Source organism: Artibeus jamaicensis, unplaced genomic scaffold, assembly GCF_021234435.1.
Source record: "Artibeus jamaicensis isolate MK-2021 breed Jamaican fruit bat unplaced genomic scaffold, CSHL_Jam_final contig_2259, whole genome shotgun sequence".
NCBI classification, from domain to species: Eukaryota; Metazoa; Chordata; class Mammalia; order Chiroptera; family Phyllostomidae; genus Artibeus; species Artibeus jamaicensis.
This window is the reverse complement of record NW_026521468.1, coordinates 7,391,831-7,409,999: the sequence shown is the minus strand read 5'-3', so window position 1 is coordinate 7,409,999 and position 18,169 is coordinate 7,391,831. Positions and strand designations below refer to the sequence as shown.

The window sequence follows — 18,169 nt, the reverse complement described above, 5'->3', positions numbered from 1 at the left end:
ACCACAGGGGGCCCAGCCCCTCCCCTGGGACTGAGGGAACGTCCCCCAGGACTGCTTTCCATGCCCTTCACTGTTGGTCCCCACAGCACCCAGACTGCAGGGGGTGGCTGGGGATGGGGGCCAGGGCTGGGCCTCCCCGGGAGTCTGACCGGCCTTCTCTCTCTCTCTCTCCCTCCACAGGGCAGTCAGGACGCCACGGCTCCGCCCGAAGCGATGGCCCAGCCCTACCCCCCCGCCCAGTACCCCCCGCCACCGCAGAACGGCATCCCCGCCGAGTATGCCCCACCCCCGCCGCACCCCACGCAGGACTACTCAGGCCAGACCCCCGTCGCCCCGGAGCACGGCATGACCCTGTACACACCAGCACAGACCCACCCTGAGCAGCCGGGCCCCGAGGCCAGCCCGCAGCCCATCACCGGGGCCCAGACCGTGCCGGTAAGGGGCCCCCGAGACCCGAGGCTTCAGGAAGCAGGGCCCCCCCAGGGACGGCTCAGGAGGGTGGCAAGGCAAGCCGGTGGGTGGAGAGTCAGGGTCCACAGTGGGGGTCCCAGCCATCGTCCCACCCACCTGCAGCTGCTCACCCCCCGTCACCAAGCATCTTTCTGGTGACACCTGCTCAGCCAGGCACAGCGGGGTGGGCAGCCACCAAGCCCGAAGCAGGCCCACCACCTGCAGCTGCCCCCCCACCTCTGCTCCCTGAGCCAGACTTCAACCCAGCTCTCACCTCACCTGGGAGACAGAGCGTGTCCCGGGCTGCCAGGGAAGCGAGGGAAATGGCCAAAGCCGGGCCGACAGCCTGGTTCACCCGGTGTCCCGGGGGCAAGCGGCAGGGCTGGCAGCGGGGGAGGGGGCAGGGCCGCAGAGCCGTCTCTGTGGCAGCCATTCCTATCACTTCTAATCACTTGTAACCTACCTGCTTGGCTGCCCTCCAATCAGATAGCTTCAATTATGTGGTTGTAATAATGCAGCTCTGAGGGGAATGGGCTGAGCCCTGCACTTTCCCGATCGGAAGGAGTGTGGTGAGGAGTGGCTGTGCCCTGGGCCAGCCCTCCGGGAGACCGGCCTGCCCCGACCCTCCCTGCACTCCCTGATGCATTCATGAGGTGCCGGCCACCACCGCTACGCTGGGGCCTCGGGGTCATGCAACCGTCCTGCTGGCTCAGCCCCAGCGCTGGCTGGCCAAGCTGGGCAAGGGGCCAGCAGCTCCAAGCTGCACAGGAGAGGCAGTGCCCTGGCGGCTCCTGATGGGTGCACCCCAACCGTGCCCCCCCCTGCCCTCCCCCAATCCAGCCTGGCTCCCAGGGTGCTGCAGGGATCCACATATCCCCACCCTCCCTGTGTGGACAGCATCATGTGTGCCCTCTAGGGCGAGAGCCCAGCCAGCCCTGGGGCCGGACTGGACAGACCCTCATCCGGGGTGCGGCCAGGCCTTTCCTCCCGGCCCGAGTCTGCAGGAAGCCATGAGACTCCGGTGGGCTGCTGTCCCTGGTGTGGCCTCTCCTGGAGACGCCCCCAGAGCTCCTACAGATGGACAAAGCCGGGTGTGTGGGTCAGAGACCCGGGAACAGGCAGACCTCCACTGCTTTGCATATGGTTTGATTCGCCAGTCGTGGCCTGTGCCTGCTCGGAGAAGAGGTGAGCGCGTCTGGGCCAGCTGGTCTCTGTCGGAGGGACGGCAGCAGTCAGGGGGCATCTGGTCAGGCCTCACGATTGCACGCGGACTCAAGTGAGCCTGGGATTTGCCACCAGGAGACAAGGGGGTCAGATGCACGACAGCAAGTGCGGGCGCCACAGAAGGAGCCCGAGGCCTCCTCCACAGCAGGGTCCCTGCCTTCAATCACCAGGTGTTTGGGGGACACCGGCTGTGCACTGGGCACCGAGTACATGAAGCAGTGACCAGCCCTGCCCTGAGACGGCCACCGGGTCCCACCAGCCAAGGACACTAAAGTTGAAGGGGCCAGTCGCGGACTCTGTGACTTTGAGAGCCCATGGCCCCTGAGGGGACCCAGCGTCCCCAAGAGCAATCCCCACCGAGGGGGTGAGAGGCTCACTGCTCTGACCGAGCACCAGCCCCGGGGGGTCGGCAGCCTGAGCAACCTTCTTTCTGCTGGGGGCTCCTCAGGTTCTGCTCAGGGTCAGGGTCTGCAGGCCCCCATCTGGGGACCAGGACAGGATGCTCTTCTCCAGGCCCTGGGCCGATGAGCAGTGCAGATGGAAGTCACCAGGCAGCCAAGGCCAGTAGCTGTCCCGTGAGACATCAGCTGAGGCTGAGGGTGTGAGTGCCCCACCCTGGAGCACTGACTCCTGTGGTGCCTTCCGCCTCCGCGTAGATGGCAGCCCTGAGCTCCGGGTTGGAGCTCCGGGCGGAAGGGCAGAGGAGGTGATGAGTCCGCCCCTGCTCCCAGGCCCTGGGGAGGCCCTGCCATGCCGCCTCCGGCTTTTGGGGTGCAAGCAGAAGACACCAGCGGCGCCCATGGAACCAGTGCGGTGGCAGCTGAGACACAGCAGGTGGCATCGTTCAGAAAGAGCCCACAGTGGACGCACACTCTGCCCACGGAGGGGGCCGCCCAGTGCCCCATGTAGGACAAGCCCTCCTCAACTGAGGGCTGGAGGCTGCGGGCAGGAAAGGCCTCCTCTGAGGCTGGCGCCCCGCCCACTGGGGGGCGGGTGAGCGTGTCCGGCAAGCCGCTGACGGCCATTGCACAAGAACTCAGGGGCTTTTGAAGGAGTGGGGGCTGGGGGGACGGGGGGCGCGCTGCTGCAGAGAAAGGAGGTTCGCAAGGCCTGCTTCAGCTTGTCTCCCACCAGCAAGCCTGGGGGCCATGCCCGCAACAGGGCGCAGCTCCTCATCTGCTGCGGGGGCCAGTTGCTGGGCAAAAGGGGCTTCAGGCTCCTGGAGGATGGGAGGGCAGTATCTGGGGTCCATCCAAGGCCACCACCGCGGCACCCAGCCTTGGAAGGGTGGGTATGGGGGTGAAGGCTAAGGTGACAGGGACGCGGAAGGACGCGGAAGCAAAGCCGCCTCGGAGGGAAGGGAGCGTTTGCCTGCGTTCACGCACTGAAGGCGGAAGGCTTAAAAAATGGCGAGGGCGTGCAGTGCGCAGAGCCCCCGGAAGGGCGGCCGGGGCTGCCTGGGCCAGTCTGATAAATGGTGGGAAGGCCTCTGTCTGCCCCCGGCGGCCGGCGTGCCGTCACACTCGGGGGCTTCTCGGCGCATCTCGCAGTTTTACAGTCATTGAGCCCATTTATCTGCCTCCGCGCAGCTGCGCTTCGGGCCAAGGGCGCCCTCCTCACTGGTGTCCTGGCCCCACCCGTGGCTCCGTCTGCACAGCACTCCGCCACCCCGAGCCTCGGCGGCTCCCCTTAGGGTTTGGGGGGGGGGATCTGAATCTTGTTGACACCTGGTGGGCTCAGTCTCCTCTGGCCCTCCCCCCACTCCCTACGTAGGGCTCCCCTCTCTCCTCTGAGTACCAGCCGGGCCTCCAGGCTGGGTTAGCCACTGCCCTCTGCTGGCCTGAAGTCAGCATTGCATGTCCCTCTCCCACCTGGATTCCCCATCCGGTGCCCAGGAGCAGCGGAGAGGGTGCAGGCCTGTGGAATGCAGGGGCCGTGGGGGTGTGACAGAGGGCACCCGGCCCACCCTGAGTGCTGCGTGGAAAGCCACACCTTGGGGTAGCCAGAGGGTGGGCCCCAGACCTCGGCAGGGATCGCTGATGCCCGGATGAGTCCTCTGGGGGCTTAGCGCAGGCTTGCTTTCTGCAAGGAAGAGCAGCACCAAGCAGGACAGCAGGGGACCTGGGGCGGGGGGGGGGGGCGGGCGGAGGGCGGGTCAGGAGATGCCCCCCGCTGATGGCCCCCCGCGGCGGCCCTTGCTGATCCCCACAGAACAGGGCCTGGATCTCCAGCAGCCCACCCCTGGGCACACGTCCGTCCCACAGTCCAACAGAGGGCTCCGAGGACACCCACCTACGTGCTGGCACCTGGGCTGCTGCACGGGGTGGCCACCTGGGTGACACCGGCCTCCAAGGGATGGCGGCTTCAACCCCATGCTGGGCACTCGCTTCTCCACAGGAACGCAGAGTCTAGGAGGCGTGAGGACAAGAAGCTCCTGCAGCCCTCCGGGCCTCTCCCGCTGGTCCCTGGGCGCATGTCCTCGGTCCCGCTCGGCAGCCCTCTCCTGTGGCACCTGCTGCCCTGGAGCCTGGGCAGAGGTCTCGTGGCTGAGCACTGGAAAGGATGGCCTCTGAGGACAGCCGCTCTGGAGTTCAGAGAGGGACCCTGGCCACTAGCCAGCGGGCGGCCCTGGGCCAGCCTCCGCCCCTGGGGCTCCATTTCCTGGGCCTCAAGCACCGCGGCCTCACCCCGCCCTGCGCCAAGGGGGCGGGGCTTGTACTGGTCAGCACTCCTCTGGTTGCCTGTGACAGACGCCCACCAGAAAACGGCCTCCCACCTCTCGCTTCCAGCCCACCACCTCTGCCCCTCAGGAGACTCGGGAGACCACAGCCACCCACTCCTGCAAGTTCCAGCACAGGCTGGAGGACCTGCCCTTCCCTCCCTCCAGAGAGCAGGAAGGCTCCGCGTGGCCCTCCTCGGGGGTCCTGGCCTGGACGCCGGCCCTGCAACAAGGGGGCAGGTCTGAGCAGTGTGCTGGGGACAAGGTCCCAAGGGGACCCGGGAGAGGAGCCAGAATGGAGACGGGAAAGGGAAGGAGGAATAAACATGGCGTTCTCATCTCATTGTCCTCACTGTGCCACGTTCTCCGCCCACCAGGGGTGCCTGGGGGCCGAGGAGCCCCGTGGCAGGGAACCCGGCAACTGGCCACCGCCCTACCTGTCCCCTCTGAGCACAGCTCCTGGACACACAGGCTCCGCCCTGGCTCGCCAGAGGGCTGCTCCAGGGCATCGTCGGCTGGCAGTCTGCAGTTCTGCCCCATGAGTGGCATACAGGTGGCCTCAGGCAACCGGTCATGTTGGGACACCTTGGTCAGCAGCCACTCGTCACCGCGCCTGCGTTGATGGAGCACCTGCTAACCACCTTCTGCACTGGGACTCGGCAGGGATGGACTCAGGCTACGGGCCACCAGCTCAGTATCCTGACCCCAAGCCACCTCGGGGCCTCATCCCAGCCCCGTCCTCCCCGGGAGCTGCTGGGGGCAGGGCCTCCTTAGCAGCAGCTTTGCTTCCTGGCCCCCGAGACTCTGAGAGCCCCTCTGTTGAAACCGCGTTCGGGTGCAAAACGGGGGCCAGCTGTGAAGGACGGATCTTGGAGCCTCAGAAGGGCGTGGCCGCCGAAGTGCCCAGCAGCAGCGAGGGGCTAGAATTTGAGGCAGCCCCCTTGTGGCCGAAGGGTGGGGGCAGTACCCCCACCTGTAGGTGTGTGTGCCTGGTGGCGCATTCGGAAATGTCCTCTTTCTCATCAGGCCTTGAAAGCCAGAAGGGCCCCTGTCAGGCAAAAGGGCAAACCCAGGGCCTCGAGAACCAGACAGTCCACCGAGTCAAGGGACTGTGGTCCGTCCTGGGCCACGCGGAGGAGTGGGGGCACAGCTGGCCAGGGAGGCCTTGGCCCTGCGCTGGTTTTCCTGGGCGCAGCTCAGGCAGGGGCCTGCAGGTGGCGCTGCGGTGCCGTGTGCTGTTTGCCCAGACACCTTGGCAGATCTGCTCAGGAGGGAGGCGGGTCGGAGGGGCCTGGGAGGGCCTGGTCTGTAGACAACCCCCTCCACAGGGTGGGAGCTGAGAGGGCCCCTCACATCCAGCCTGTCTCCCCACAGCAGACAGACGAGGCGGCACAGACGGACAGCCAGCCCCTCCACCCCTCCGACCCCACAGAGAAGCAGCAGCCCAAGAGGCTTCACGTCTCCAACATCCCCTTCCGGTTCAGGGACCCCGACCTGCGGCAAATGTTCGGGGTGAGTGTGCCCCCTCCAGGCCCCCAGCGTGGCTCCCCCAGGTTTGATGCCCCCACTGCCTCCCGGTCCGGCCGGCTCTGGCCTGAGCCCATGGGAGAGGAGGGAGGGATGAGGGCGGCACAGTGGCAGGGTGCCACCCCCCACCCCCCTCCAGACATCAGCCCACCTGTCCCTCAGGCTCCACAGGGAGGCCAAGGCCAGTGCCTGTCAGGTCATCGATCTGCTGTGAGGGGCGCAGGCCCTCCGGGCTCCTCAGAGGGCACCTGGAGGGACGGCCCAGCCTCCTAGCTGCCCAGCAGCCGTCCAGCCCCCCCCCCCACTGCTGTGTGCCTTGAGGCCGGCACTCAGCCTCTCTGTGCCAGCGTGGGGGCTCCCAGAGAACACGCAGTGGGCGGGACAGGGCCTCAGCCAGGCACTGTGAGGGGCTGTGGGGAGGGACCCCTGTAGTCCTGCGATCACTTTATCCTGTCACTTGACTGACCACCTAGCAGGTGCCAACACCCACTGGGTGCTGGGCTGCAACGTGGGCGGGCAGGTGGGCAGCAGCCAGGAGCCTGGCCCTGAGCAGGGCAGCCTCTGGGTCCCAACTGCCCATCACGGAGGACACATGCGCCAGCCTGTGTTGACTGCCCCCCACCCTCCATCACTCCTGCATGCCCTGAATCCCCCTGACCTCTGCCACGAGTGAGATGGGCCCGGGGTCCTGAGCCCCCCATGCCACCCCCACCCCAGGTGGGTTTGTCAGGGACAGGCCCAGCACCCACGCCTGACCTTGCCCCAGATATCCACTCCCCTCCTTGGGGGCCTTTGGATTTGAGGTTAGACTTGGCTGGAAGCCGGCAGGATTGAGAATCATCTCGGCTCCCGACCCCAGGAGCCTGGGGCCTCTCCGGGTGGCGGGTATCCCTGGCCCTGCGGGACCCATCACCTCACCCAGCATCTACACGGTGCCTGTCCACCCCCCCCCCCACAGGGTGGGGACGGCACTGCTGGCTGGCTGCATGTCACCTTGCTGCCCCGTGACACCCACCTCGGGATATTTCAGGGTGGAGGGGAGCCCCACGTGTGTATGCTCTGGAGGCCCCGGGACGGGCCCCTCAGGAACTCACTGGCATTTTGGGGGGCCTGGTCACAGGTTGTCAGTCTTGTGAGCTGGTGAGAAGGACAGGGCCACCCTGTGTGTCCCAGGCCAGTGCCAGTGTGTCCTGCACAGGCTGCCGACCCACGGAGGCTGTCTGGGCGCTTTCTCTTCCAGGGGCTCCTGCTCCCCTCAGCACCCCCTTGTGGGGAGGTCTTTTCCCTACAGTGTGAATTGGGGTGCCTGTCCGCAGCCTGTGGCAGAGCCCTGGCATCCTGGCAGGGAAAGCTCTCTAGGCCAGGAGGTGGGGAGGGCGCCCCTGTCCCCTCACAGCCTGTCCTGTCCCTGCCCTGGTGGAGGGACCAGGACAGAGCGCCAGACTCCGCCCCGGTGCGGGGTCTCCCGGGGAGCAGGCTGCCTTAACCCGCCGCCGTCTCCTGTCCCCCCACCCCTCTCTGTCTCCACAGCAATTCGGAAAAATTTTAGACGTGGAGATCATTTTTAACGAGCGGGGCTCCAAGGTGGGTGCCGCCCAGAGGCCGCCACCATTACAGCGCCCGCTGTAGGTCCCGCCAGGCTAACGCGTGACATGTGCGCTTCCTTCCTGGAGAGCTGCGCGCCCGAGGACCCCTGAGCGACACGGGTGCTTGTATTCCCCTCCTCCACCCTCCCCGACCCACTGTCTGTGTTGTGGTTGCTGCTGCTGCCGACGCCTCTTTCTCTCTGAGCTGCCTGGACCTCTGTGTGTGCCCAGACTCCCGGTTCCTCCTCCTCGTCCCTCGGGGCAGGGCCTGCCTGGGAGTCAGCCCCGAGGCTGGGGGCGGGGCTGCGGGGCCGGCAGGCGGGCAGGCGCCCCAGCTGAGATGGGCCCTGCTCTCTGCTCGGGAAGACACTGTCCCCCCAACCAGGCTGCCCCGCTCAGGTCCGCTAACCCAGCCTTCGCTTAGGGCAACAGCCCTGGACCCTGGCAGGGCCAGTGTCTCCTGTAGCTTTGGCCTGTCCCCCTTGGAGAGGCCGGCTGGTGAGCTCAGGCCCCCCAGGCCAAGCCAGAGGCTGCCCCGCCCCAGGCCGTGCCCCCCCTGGGTGCCCTCTGGTGGCCCTGGGACAAACCTCCTGGGACAGGCCTCCTGGGACAGGCCTTGGGGCTGCCTGAGTCTCTCCTCCAACTCCACTGACTCGACCCCCACCCCCCTCTCTCTCTCCTCCCTTCTCCCCCTCCCCCCCACCCGTACCTCCTTTTTCCTCTTTTTCTCATCCTGTGTCTTTCTCTCCGTGTCTGTCCCTCTCTGCTCACAGGGCTTTGGGTTTGTAACTTTTGAAACTAGCTCAGATGCTGACCGAGCCCGGGAGAAGCTGAATGGGACGATCGTAGAGGGACGGAAAATTGAGGTGCTCAGATAAGTGTGCGGGGGCAGGGGCGCCTGCCACCCCAGTCCCCACCCCAGGTCCCCTGCTGTCCTGTGAGCGCCAGGCCGGGGTCCCTGGGACAGGGGCTGGGCAGGGCCGCACAGAGGCCGGAGCCCCAGCCCGTCACGTGCCACCTTGTGGGTCTACATTTCAAGCCCACCCCAGGACCCCACCCCCCTGGCCCTGCTTCCTCTCTCCTTCCCAAAAGAGAACCCCACAACTGGGGGAGCAGACAGACACTGGGAGGACCCCAGAAATCACGTGTGCGAGGCCTGGCAGCTCCAAGGACCACGACCAGCGGAGGCTGGCCTGCCGTAGGGAGGGCCCAGCACTCCTCGCCCCTGCCCTCCCCCCCCCCATGCTGCCAACCTGCAGCTTCCCCTCCGCCGCACCCCCACGGGGCCAGCAGCAAGTGGCCAGAGCCTAGAATGAGACCCAGCCCAGGGGAGCAGCAGGAAGAGGAGGCAAGACCCCCCCCCACATCCCCACCTCCTCCCTGTCCCTCACCAGGACTGTGGCTCGGGGTGTCTGGGGGCTGGGCTACCCCACAGCAGAGCAGCCAGGGGTGGTTCAGAGGGCAGGGTCAGCAGCTGGCCCAGCACACAGGAAGGGCAAGGAGGGGTCATGGGGAGGGTTCCCAAAGGGGGAAGTACTAGAGGAACTGACCTTGGCCAGGCTCCAGCCCAGCACCCAGTGGCACCCAAGGCCGAGCCTCAAGGCCCTAGGGGCTGACGCTGGGCCCCTCCCCTGCTCCCACCCCCCGCCCCACTCCTGCTCCCTTCTGCAGATGTCTTCTCCTCCTTCCTGCCACCCCGTCCAGTCCCCTGGGCTCAGGTTTGGAGAGTAGGACCCACCCCCTCGGCCTCCACCTGCCCTCCCTCACTGGCCTGTCCCCGTGGGCACAGGGGCCCCCTCAGAAAGCTCTGGCCTCGGGGGTGGGGCAGATGGGCCTACAGTTCGGTGCCTGCAGCTGGGGGGCCTCTGCCCACAGCCGCCTGGGCCAGAGACGGTCTTGGGGGCAGTTCTTGTGGCCGGCCTGAGAGCACTTTGAGGAGAGGCCACCAGCAGCCTCTCCGGTGACGTTGGGTTGCCAGGGAGAGGCTGGGGCTTGGTTCGTGGAACTGCCACGTGGAGGTCAGGGACCACTGAGTCTGGATGTAGAGCCTGAGCCGGGGCCCGCCAGGCTGCAGCCCGAGCTGGGAGTGATGACGGCCACTCCCAGCTGGGACGGCCAAGGCTTCCCAGAGCCGGGCGGCACAGCTGGGAGAGGAGGCCAGGCTGGAGAGCAGGCGGGGGCTCTCCTGCGCCTAGGCCTGAGTGCCCCAGGCCCTCCCTTTCGACCCCCAGCCGCCCCCCGCAGGGGGCCATAGAGAAGAGCAGGGCAGGACTGGGGCAGCCCATGGCCCCCAGGGGCCCGAAGCTCCCTTCACCCTCTCGCTCCCTCTCTCTGGGCAGGTCAATAATGCCACCGCCAGGGTCATGACCAACAAGAAGACTTCGAATCCCTACACCAACGGTAAGGGGCCCAGGACCCCAGGGAGGCTGCAGGGGCTGACAGAGGCCTGGACGGAGCCCGGGCTGCTGGAGGCTGACCTTCCTGAGCTCCGTGCCCCCCACCCAGGCCCCCAGCTGGAGAGACTCCCGGGCTTTCCTGAGCTCGCACGGCACGCAGAGGCCACGTGGACAGGCTGTGGGCACAGTGGGGTGGTGGCCGTTCCTCGGTTGGTTCCTATTTCTAAGCACTAAGGCAGGACCTGGGCTCCGGGGAGGTGCTCCATATTTAGTGAGTGATGGCGAAGGCAGGGACAGTCCCCCCGGGGTCTCGGAGACGCTGAGAGGTTGCAGCCACCAGAGGAGTCCCACTGGCCCATTGCGTGTGTCAGCTAAGTAGTCTCTCTGTCTACCTGACCGTGAGCAGATGGGGCCCGTCCTCTCTGAAGATGAAACGGCTGGCGCCGAGCACGGGCAGCTGGCCGAAGTGGAGGGAAACTCGCTGAAGGGAGTGAACTCCCCTAGTTTATTTAACCCCCCCTGGTGTTAGTGTTACTATTTACAGAAGGAAGAAGGGACCACCCAGGCCGGTCTCAGGCTGCCTCGGACCTGGGGGCCCTGACAGTTGCAATGGGCCGAGACTGACAAGTGGAGGGACAGACAGGCCCCTCGGACCCCAGAGTTGGCGGGTGGAGGTGCTGGGCCGAGTGAGGCAGCAGCCCAACCTCCGAGTGTGGACCCGGAGAGCCGCTGGGGTAGGACCGCGGGAGGTGGGCTTGGGTGGCTGCCTCCCGGACTCGGCTCCAAGGAGGCCTCTTGCCGAGACCAGTGGAGGCCGTCCCAGGAGATGGGAGTCTCTTCCCTCCTTCCCTGAGTGTGTGGGTTTCCAACCTCAGCAGTGCAGTGGGGCCCTGGGGGCCGGTGACGGAAGGTGGGTCGCAGGCTCGTGAAGAGAGTGGGGAGGGGCACCCTGTCTGGACCCCTGGCACCGGAAGCCAGCTGGGGTCCACCCCAGAGGCCTTGGACTGTGCACTGGGGCCCCTGGTGGGAGAGGAGAGAGGAAGGCTGGCCCCCCCGAGCAGCCAGCCTGGGGAGAGGGAGTGGCCAGGACTTGGGGTCCGGCCCTGCCACACACCAGCTCTGTGGTGCCAGCCTGCTGCCCCTCTGAGCCCCCACTTCCTCATCTGTGCGATGGGAGGGGGGACACCTACTGACCGCAGTGGGTGGGCTCTGAGCGAGTGGCGTGAGAGAGAGTGCTCAGCGGATGCTGTCCTGTAATCAGCATCCAAAGGCCCTTCCTCCCCAGGCACCTTCCACTGGCTGCTCTGGGGGCAGGCACAGTGGGAGAGCGAGAGAGGACTCAGCCCTGAGAAGAGGGGCCCACGGGAGCTGGTCCCGGGACACGGGCTCCAAGGCAGGAGGTGGGAGGGGGCTCCGGGCAGAGGCGGAGCTTCCGTTGGGCAGCCCACGTTTGCATAACACGCCCACTTTCCCTTCTTCATTCTCTCCCGCAGACGTCAGGGACCCCAGGGAGCCCCAGCGCACTGAGACTGGTGCGCCCAGGCACGGGAGGCCCGGGGCAGGCTGGGGAGGGCCGCAGTTCTGGAAAGAATCCAGACGACACCCAGGCGGGTGGGTGGGCGGCCCCTTCGATTAGGTCCCCGCGAAGCAGCACCCACTCGCAGAGGCGAGGGGTCCTGCCCCCAGGGGGAGAGGGGACTCCCCAGTGTACAGGTGTAGCGTGCCGTGGGGAGAGGATGGGGAAGACGGTGACTGGGATCTTTGCTTCTGTTCCAGGTTGGAAGCTCAACCCTGTGGTAGGCGCCGTCTACGGGCCTGAATTCTATGCAGGTAAAGGCTGGGAGGGTGGAAACGGGTGTGGTTAGGGGCGTGGCCTGGAGAGGCGTGGCCAGGCAGCGCGGTTGGGGTCCAACAGGGCCGGGCCGGTGGGTGTGGCTGCTCCCAGGCCGGGCTGTCCAGCCTGCACTCACCGGACCCCTTTTTCTCCCCCTTTCCTGCAGTGACGGGGTTCCCCTACCCCACCACAGGCACGGCCGTGGCCTACAGAGGCGCACACCTACGGGGCCGGGGCCGGGCCGTGTACAACACGTTTCGGGCTGCGCCACCCCCGCCCCCCATCCCAACTTACGGAGCGTGAGTACGGGCGGGCGCTCGGGGCGGAGGGCATGGAGAAGGCCCTGGGGAGTGTGGGTGGGGGCCTGGGGACAGCCGGGGGGTTCGGGCAGCCTTTCCGGAACTGCCGGGGCCTGTGGGAACCCCCACTCTGCCATGGGGAACCAAAGGCCACTGCATTTAGGGGCCATGTAGAGCCCCAGCCGGTGCCTTGACGGGACCCTGGTTGGCCCCGGGGTGCAGTGAGGGCCTTCTCCGAGCCCTCGCTGGACCATTTCCCTGGGGCTGCGTCCTCCTCCGACAGGGGGACGCGGCCTGGGGTAGAGTGGGGGGAGGGTAAGTGAGAAGGGCCCCTGGGCTCGCGGGAGAAAGGAGCCGACCGGCAAGGGTGTTACTCTATTGTTATACCGAAACAGGGCGCTGGAGCGAACGCTCGTTAAAATGCCAGTCCCGTGGGCAGGGCCGGCACCCTGCCCCCTCCCTCCTCAGCAGACGCCGGAGCCGGCCTACCCCACCTCCCCAGCGTTCCCACCACTCTCTTGTCCGTTTGCTTCCAGGGTCGTGTATCAGGACGGCTTTTACGGTGCTGAGATTTACGTAAGTGCGGCCCTGGGGCGGGGGTGGCCCTGGGCACCGCTGTTTCCCGGAACAGCCAGAGTCTCCCCGACGGTCCCCCCAAATCCTGTCCTCAGAACCCGGGGCGGTTGAGGGGGGCAGCACTGCACCCCTGGGGACCCCACACAGCCAGAGCTGGGTCATCTGAGCTCACCCTGGGAGCAGTAGAGAGGGGTCTCCCAGCAGCCCAGTGAGCCAAAGGCAGGCCCCCCCCCGACCATTCTGCAAAGCGTTGTATGATGGGGCGGTGCGTGGCTCCCCCACATCCCTGGGGCCACGGGTGCAGGTTGAAAGGCTGTGTCTCCCCCACTAAGCCCCTGTGCATCTCTCCCCCACCCCCACCCTGCAGGGAGGTTACGCAGCCTACAGATATGCTCAACCGGCAGCGGCAGCAGCAGCAGCCTACAGTGACAGGTGCCACCTGGGGCAGTGGGCGGGGCGGGGCAAGGGAGTGGTGGACAGGAAGCCTGGGGCCCGGGGCCGCCTCCTCCTGTGGGGTACAGGGTCTGGATAGAGGAGAGCAGGTCTGAATGGGCTCGGGGACCCCAAAACAGCAACCCCCCCTTCTGTAATCACTTCCTGCTTACATGATGGGGAGGCTGTGGACTCCCCCAGTTCTCAGGTAGCAGCTCGGGGGGCCCCCAGGGTGGAGGCAATCCGGAGTCTCTGCCATTCTTGGTGCCCCCAGGCCTGAGGCCCTCTGGCACCAAAGAGGAAGGGCCCCCGGTGCCCACGTGCCTCCTCCCAGGGGTGTGACAAGGCTGGGGAGGCCGGCTCCCATGGCGCCGGAGAGCAGCTGTGTTTTGTGGTCGGGTCCTGGGGGCCCCCCCACCGGGAGCAGCCCAGCCTGTTGGCCCTGGCCCTGGCACACAGTGAGCACTTCACGGGGGGCAGCGATTGCTCTCGTCCACAGGGCTGGCTCTGGCCCGGGGACACTGGGCCCTCCCTCCCAGGGACAGGCCGCATGCCCCCTCTCGGACCCGCACCTTCGACACGGCCACGGTGGCCCAGGATTTGTCAGGAGCAGAGCAGGCCCCACAGCCCGGCCCTGTCCCCTGAGAAGCTGGTGTTTCACACACAAAATAAACTGAGACGATCATTCAGGGGACACTGTGCCACCCGCCTCCTCGGCACTGAAGTCCCTTCTGCCCCATTCTTTCTGGGGATCAGGTTTTTTCCCCCTCCAAATGAGCCCTGTGACGGCCTTTTCTCTTTCACGTGGCACCTGGGAGAACAGGTCGCCCCCGGCCCCTGTCAGATCAGCACACTGGATGTATTAAGAGAGTGGCCAACTGCGTTCCAGACACTTCCTTCCAAACAGGCGGGAAGGGCAGCAAGGGCGAGGTGCAGGGGAGGGGCCTGGAGGGAGGGTGCTCGGGAAAGGTCTGGGAAGAGGCGGGGGACCTGCTGCCACCCTCACCTGCCCCTTGGCCCCGCACCCCTCCCCGTGCTGTCTCCCCAGTTACGGCCGAGTCTATGCCGCTGCCGACCCCTACCACCACACCCTCGGCCCCGCGGCGACCTACAGCATCGGAACCATGGTAAGGAGGCCTGGTGGGCCAGACTTTGGCCCCGCCAGGAGGAGGAGGGCGCCACACTGTGGCCTGGGTGGGTGGGCAGGCCCTCAGGGGAACCACCCCAACCTCAGACCAGGGCCTTGGGCCTGATGGCTGGAGGGACCAAGGTCTGGATTTGAGCTGGGGGCAGGGGGGACGGGGACTTGCCCCTGTGCGCCTTTGTGGAGTTAGGAGGAGGCGGGTCTGCTCAGTCAGATGGACGCCGTCTGGTCTTCCCTCTGGGCGGCACCCTGGAAAGGCTCAGCCTTCAGAGCCAGTGCCGGCAGCCTGCCCAGGCCCTCCCGTCCCACCGGGAACACCCGCGGAACCGTCCCGGCAGAGCTCCCGAGGCAGGCAGGGCCCACTCCCCCCTCGTGGGTGTGTCTGTGCCGTGGTCCCTCTGTGTCCTGTGGCCCCTGGCCGTGCCTCTTCCCCTGAGGAGGTGGGGAAGGAGGGCCGCCTGCTGTCTGAGCCACGCTCCGGCTCCGGGAAGTGGGGCTGCTCTCCCAGCCTCCTTGGTGGGCTTCGGGAGCCGTGGGGGCCCCCTGGTGCCCCCGCGTGTCTGTGTGTGTGTGTCCGGCCCAGCTCACTCTGCACCCCGCAGTCTGCTTCCTGTGCCCGCCCTGCCCCCCGACCCCAGGGGCTGTTCACACCGGTTTTTAGCTAGCTGTGCATCCAGCATCAAAGATGAAAACAGTTTGGGGGGGGGGGGGATAAGCAGGGAGGAGGTTCTGAGCCAATGCAGATTTATCCCCGTTTCCTTTGGTTTTGCTTCCTCCCTCCTAATTTTGGTTCTGTCTTTTTTGATTTTTAACAAGCCTCAGATATCCCAAGCAGCCCATGGTAACCGCTGGTAGCCACAGGGAGCAGGCCTCTCGGGGCCCCACAACCCCTCCCAGATGGAGGCCGCAAACCTGCGGCTTACAGGCCCCTTGGCTCCGGGATCAGCTCCGCCGTCCACGCAGCTGATAGCTGAAGGCTTGCTTTAATGCACAGAGGGTTCCCTCGTATGTTTTATTATTTTTAAGATTCTCTATTTTCCCCCAAACTTTTTTCTCTGGTGCTAGCTGTCCTCTTGCCTTTTCTGGCAAAACTGGTGGGTGGGGTGGGAGGTTCCTGCCAGGGCCTCCCCGACCCAGGGCCAGAGGGGGAGCAGGAGTGCCCAGGAGCTGTTCCCCCTGAGGGACAGAGGAGTGGACCCGGTGGCCACAGAAAGCTCCCAGAGCCGGGTGGGCAGGCACAGCCCATCCTGATGGAGCCAAGGCCGGGGGACCTCTGTGCTCGGAGGCACTCAGCCCTGCCCCACGGCAGCCCCAGGGCGCCCAGGAGGCAGGTCTCTTGCTCACTCCTCCCCAGAGGAAGAAGAAAGGGGCGGTGACAGGCCAGGCCTGAGCCGAAAGAGGCCCCAGGAGACCTCTGACAGCCGGTCATGCAGAAGCAGGGGGGCCGCAGACCCCAGCGCCCAGCCCGGAGCCCACCCGGCCCCTCCCGTGGGCACGCCCAGCACACCCGTTCTCCCCGGGGGCAAACCCTGGCGGGGGCAGAAACAACAGGCTTAGCTGTTTCTCTTTTCGGTTTTCCTTATTTTTTTCTTTTTGCGTTTCCCCCCTGCACAAAGGCGGTACTGATTGGCTGTTTTTCGACTTTGATGTTGCAGGCTAGCCTCTGCCGAGGAGGGTACAGCCGCTTCACCCCCTACTAGCAAGAGGCCCGGCCCCTAACAGCATTCACAGACTGTCTAGCACACACCAAACCCAGCAGCCCAAAGCCAGGCACGGCGGCCAGGAGCACAGGGCGCCGCCGAAGTCCATAGGCTTTACCTCCAGCCAGCGGGGCCCCCCTCCCGATGGCGCGCGTGTCTCTGACCCTGGTTACCCCCGTGTGTCTGAAACCTCAGTCCCCATTTTGGCTTTGTTGACGTTGTGCCCGCCCCACCCCTAAGCCATTTCAGGTACGGTATGCGCCTAGGGGGCAGGGGCTAGGCCGGGCAGAGGAGTCTCCCCGAGAGCTAGCGCTAGGGCCGCACTCCCGCAGGCGGCCCGTCCGCCGTCCCTGGGGTCTGCAGAGCCACAGAAGCAGTCTGGCCCCAGCCAGCCTCCCAGCCGGCCTCCCCCGGGGTGCTCGGAGCCAGGGTCTCCCCGCCGTAGGCAGGGTCACGGCATCCACAGGGCTGCTGTCACACAGCCGGTCACAGCAGTGGCGTCCATGCCGTTTGGCAGTCCCGCTGAAACTAACTTTGCTGATTAAATGTTATTGACGTTTCCTGCCCGTCTGCAGGGTCACACCAGCCTGTTGTAAGAAACCAAAGTGCAGGAAGAAATGTCCCCACTAGGCGGCCTGGTGGCCGGACATCTGTGCCCCCTGCAGTGTCCCATGGGGGCCCCCTGAGGCAGGGTCCCGGCCGGCCCGGCCCTGGTATTTGTGCCGGAGCCAAGACACCTCCTTCCCCTCCGGAGCTGGGGCCTGTCTCAGGGAGGAGGCCTGGCTGAACGGCAGGCAGGGCAGGAGTGGGGTGAGGCCCAGCCCTGACCGAGAGGGTGGGACAGTGGCCTGTGTCACCCGCTCACCTACAGGGTGCTGCCGTGCTCAGCTCGGCCCCCAGGAGCTCACATGCTTCCAGGACAGACGGGCTCTGGGAGGAGGTGCTGGCTGGGGGGCTGCAGCCCAGGGAGCCTCTGGAAGGGCCCGCCCAGACAGACCAGGCCCTGGCCACCAGCACCTTCGTTACAGGGAACAGTGGCATGGGCCAAGAAGCCCAAGCGGGCTACTACAGGTGCCAGAGCTGGGCGTCCAGGGGCCAAGAGCCAGCAGGGGCAGGTGCCTGCCAGCCAGGGCATCGGTTCCACGCTGCTGGGGCGGGCGGATCCACCCACTGCCCAGAGCCTCACTCCACCCCGTCCTGACCTCTGCCTTCCACCTGCCAGACCTTGTCTGCCACCGGGCTCCCTGCGGCCCCTCTGTGCCCGCCACCCTCGGCCCTAGAGGACACGCATCCCCTGTAACTACAGCTCACTCGAGAGGATGGGTCCTGAGAGCTAAGGGGGGACAGTGCAGGGGGGGCGTGCTGGGACTGCAGGGTGCGTGCCACCCCCACCTGCAGGGGCTTCCTCAACACTGCACGTGCTTTTCTGTTTCTGTCGTAGTGAGAGCTTCTGCCGTCTCCGGCTCGGACCGCGAAGGGCAAAAACAAAAAAACAAACAAAAAAATCACAAAACAAAAAACCCAACAAAAAAAGATGTTAAGATCCAAGCAACACAAAACCAACCGAACCAAGACGCATCCACCACCTCCAGGTCTCACGCGCCCGGAGCCGCAGTGAGGAGCCCCCGCCCGGCTGGGACAGCCGCCGCGCCCCTCCCGATGGGGCAGGGGCGGGCGGGGGGGGGGGGGGCCTCCGTGTTCTCTTCAGTCTTCCTTTCCTGGCCCCCACTCCCAAGGCAGTGTGGGGCCCGAGGAGGGCCGCCGGCCTCGCGGGGGAGCGCGGGCCAGCAGGACTTGACCTCTGTTGCCAGCCAACTGTGCCAGTGGAGGGCGGCGGGGCGGGGCGGGCAGGGGGAGGGGGCAGCTTCTCATTCCCGGGGCTCTGGCTTCGGCCGTGCCCAGTCACCCTGTGCCGCGCTCCCCGGGCCCCAGCTCCCCTCATGCCACGCCTCCAACGCCCGCGCCCTGCACGCCTGGGGAAGGCTTCGCGGGCCACTGAGACTGCAGCCGGCAGCCCCGGGGTCCGACCCCAACACCAAGGGCTGATGTGGTTCCAGAACTAGCGGGCCCCCAGGCACCCCTCCCTCCATGTGAGGGGGCCCCGGGCTACCCAGCCAGGACCTGAGAACTCCTGGGCCGGAGAATGTGACAGTGAAGGACTCGAGGCCGAGGACTTGGTCTCTGACTGGCGGTTTCCGGTTCCCTGTCCGGAGGGTGCCCTGAGCCTGGTCTGTGGGAGGGACAGCTGACCTCAGGGGACCTGCTGGGTTGAGCCCTCCCTG

At 66.4% G+C, this 18,169-nt stretch overlaps 1 protein-coding gene across 1 annotated transcript; it reads left to right on the top strand.

Annotated features, from left to right (window-relative positions):
- Positions 1-213: 213 nt before the first annotated feature.
- On the top strand, positions 214-17,563 carry RBFOX3 (RNA binding fox-1 homolog 3). Its single transcript, XM_037158055.2, has 13 exons — positions 214-435; positions 5,768-5,905; positions 7,451-7,504; positions 8,280-8,372; positions 9,846-9,906; positions 11,679-11,732; positions 11,903-12,035; positions 12,572-12,611; positions 12,979-13,043; positions 14,092-14,170; positions 15,004-15,192; positions 15,843-16,136; positions 17,329-17,563. The coding sequence occupies exons 1-11, from the start codon at positions 214-216 to the stop codon at positions 15,040-15,042; spliced, it is 978 nt and encodes a 325-aa protein (XP_037013950.1). The 3' UTR covers positions 15,043-15,192; positions 15,843-16,136; positions 17,329-17,563.
- The last annotated feature ends 606 nt before the right edge of the window (positions 17,564-18,169 follow it).

Excerpts from the sequence above, each read along its gene's own strand:
- RBFOX3 (XM_037158055.2), top strand. The coding sequence starts at position 214 with ATGGCCCAGCCCTACCCCCCCGCCCAGTACCCCCCGCCACCGCAGAAC. Across the intron at positions 436-5,767 it reads CCGGGGCCCAGACCGTGCCG|CAGACAGACGAGGCGGCACA; the intron begins GTAAGGGGCCCC and ends GTCTCCCCACAG. Across the intron at positions 9,907-11,678 it reads TTCGAATCCCTACACCAACG|GTTGGAAGCTCAACCCTGTG; the intron begins GTAAGGGGCCCA and ends CTTCTGTTCCAG.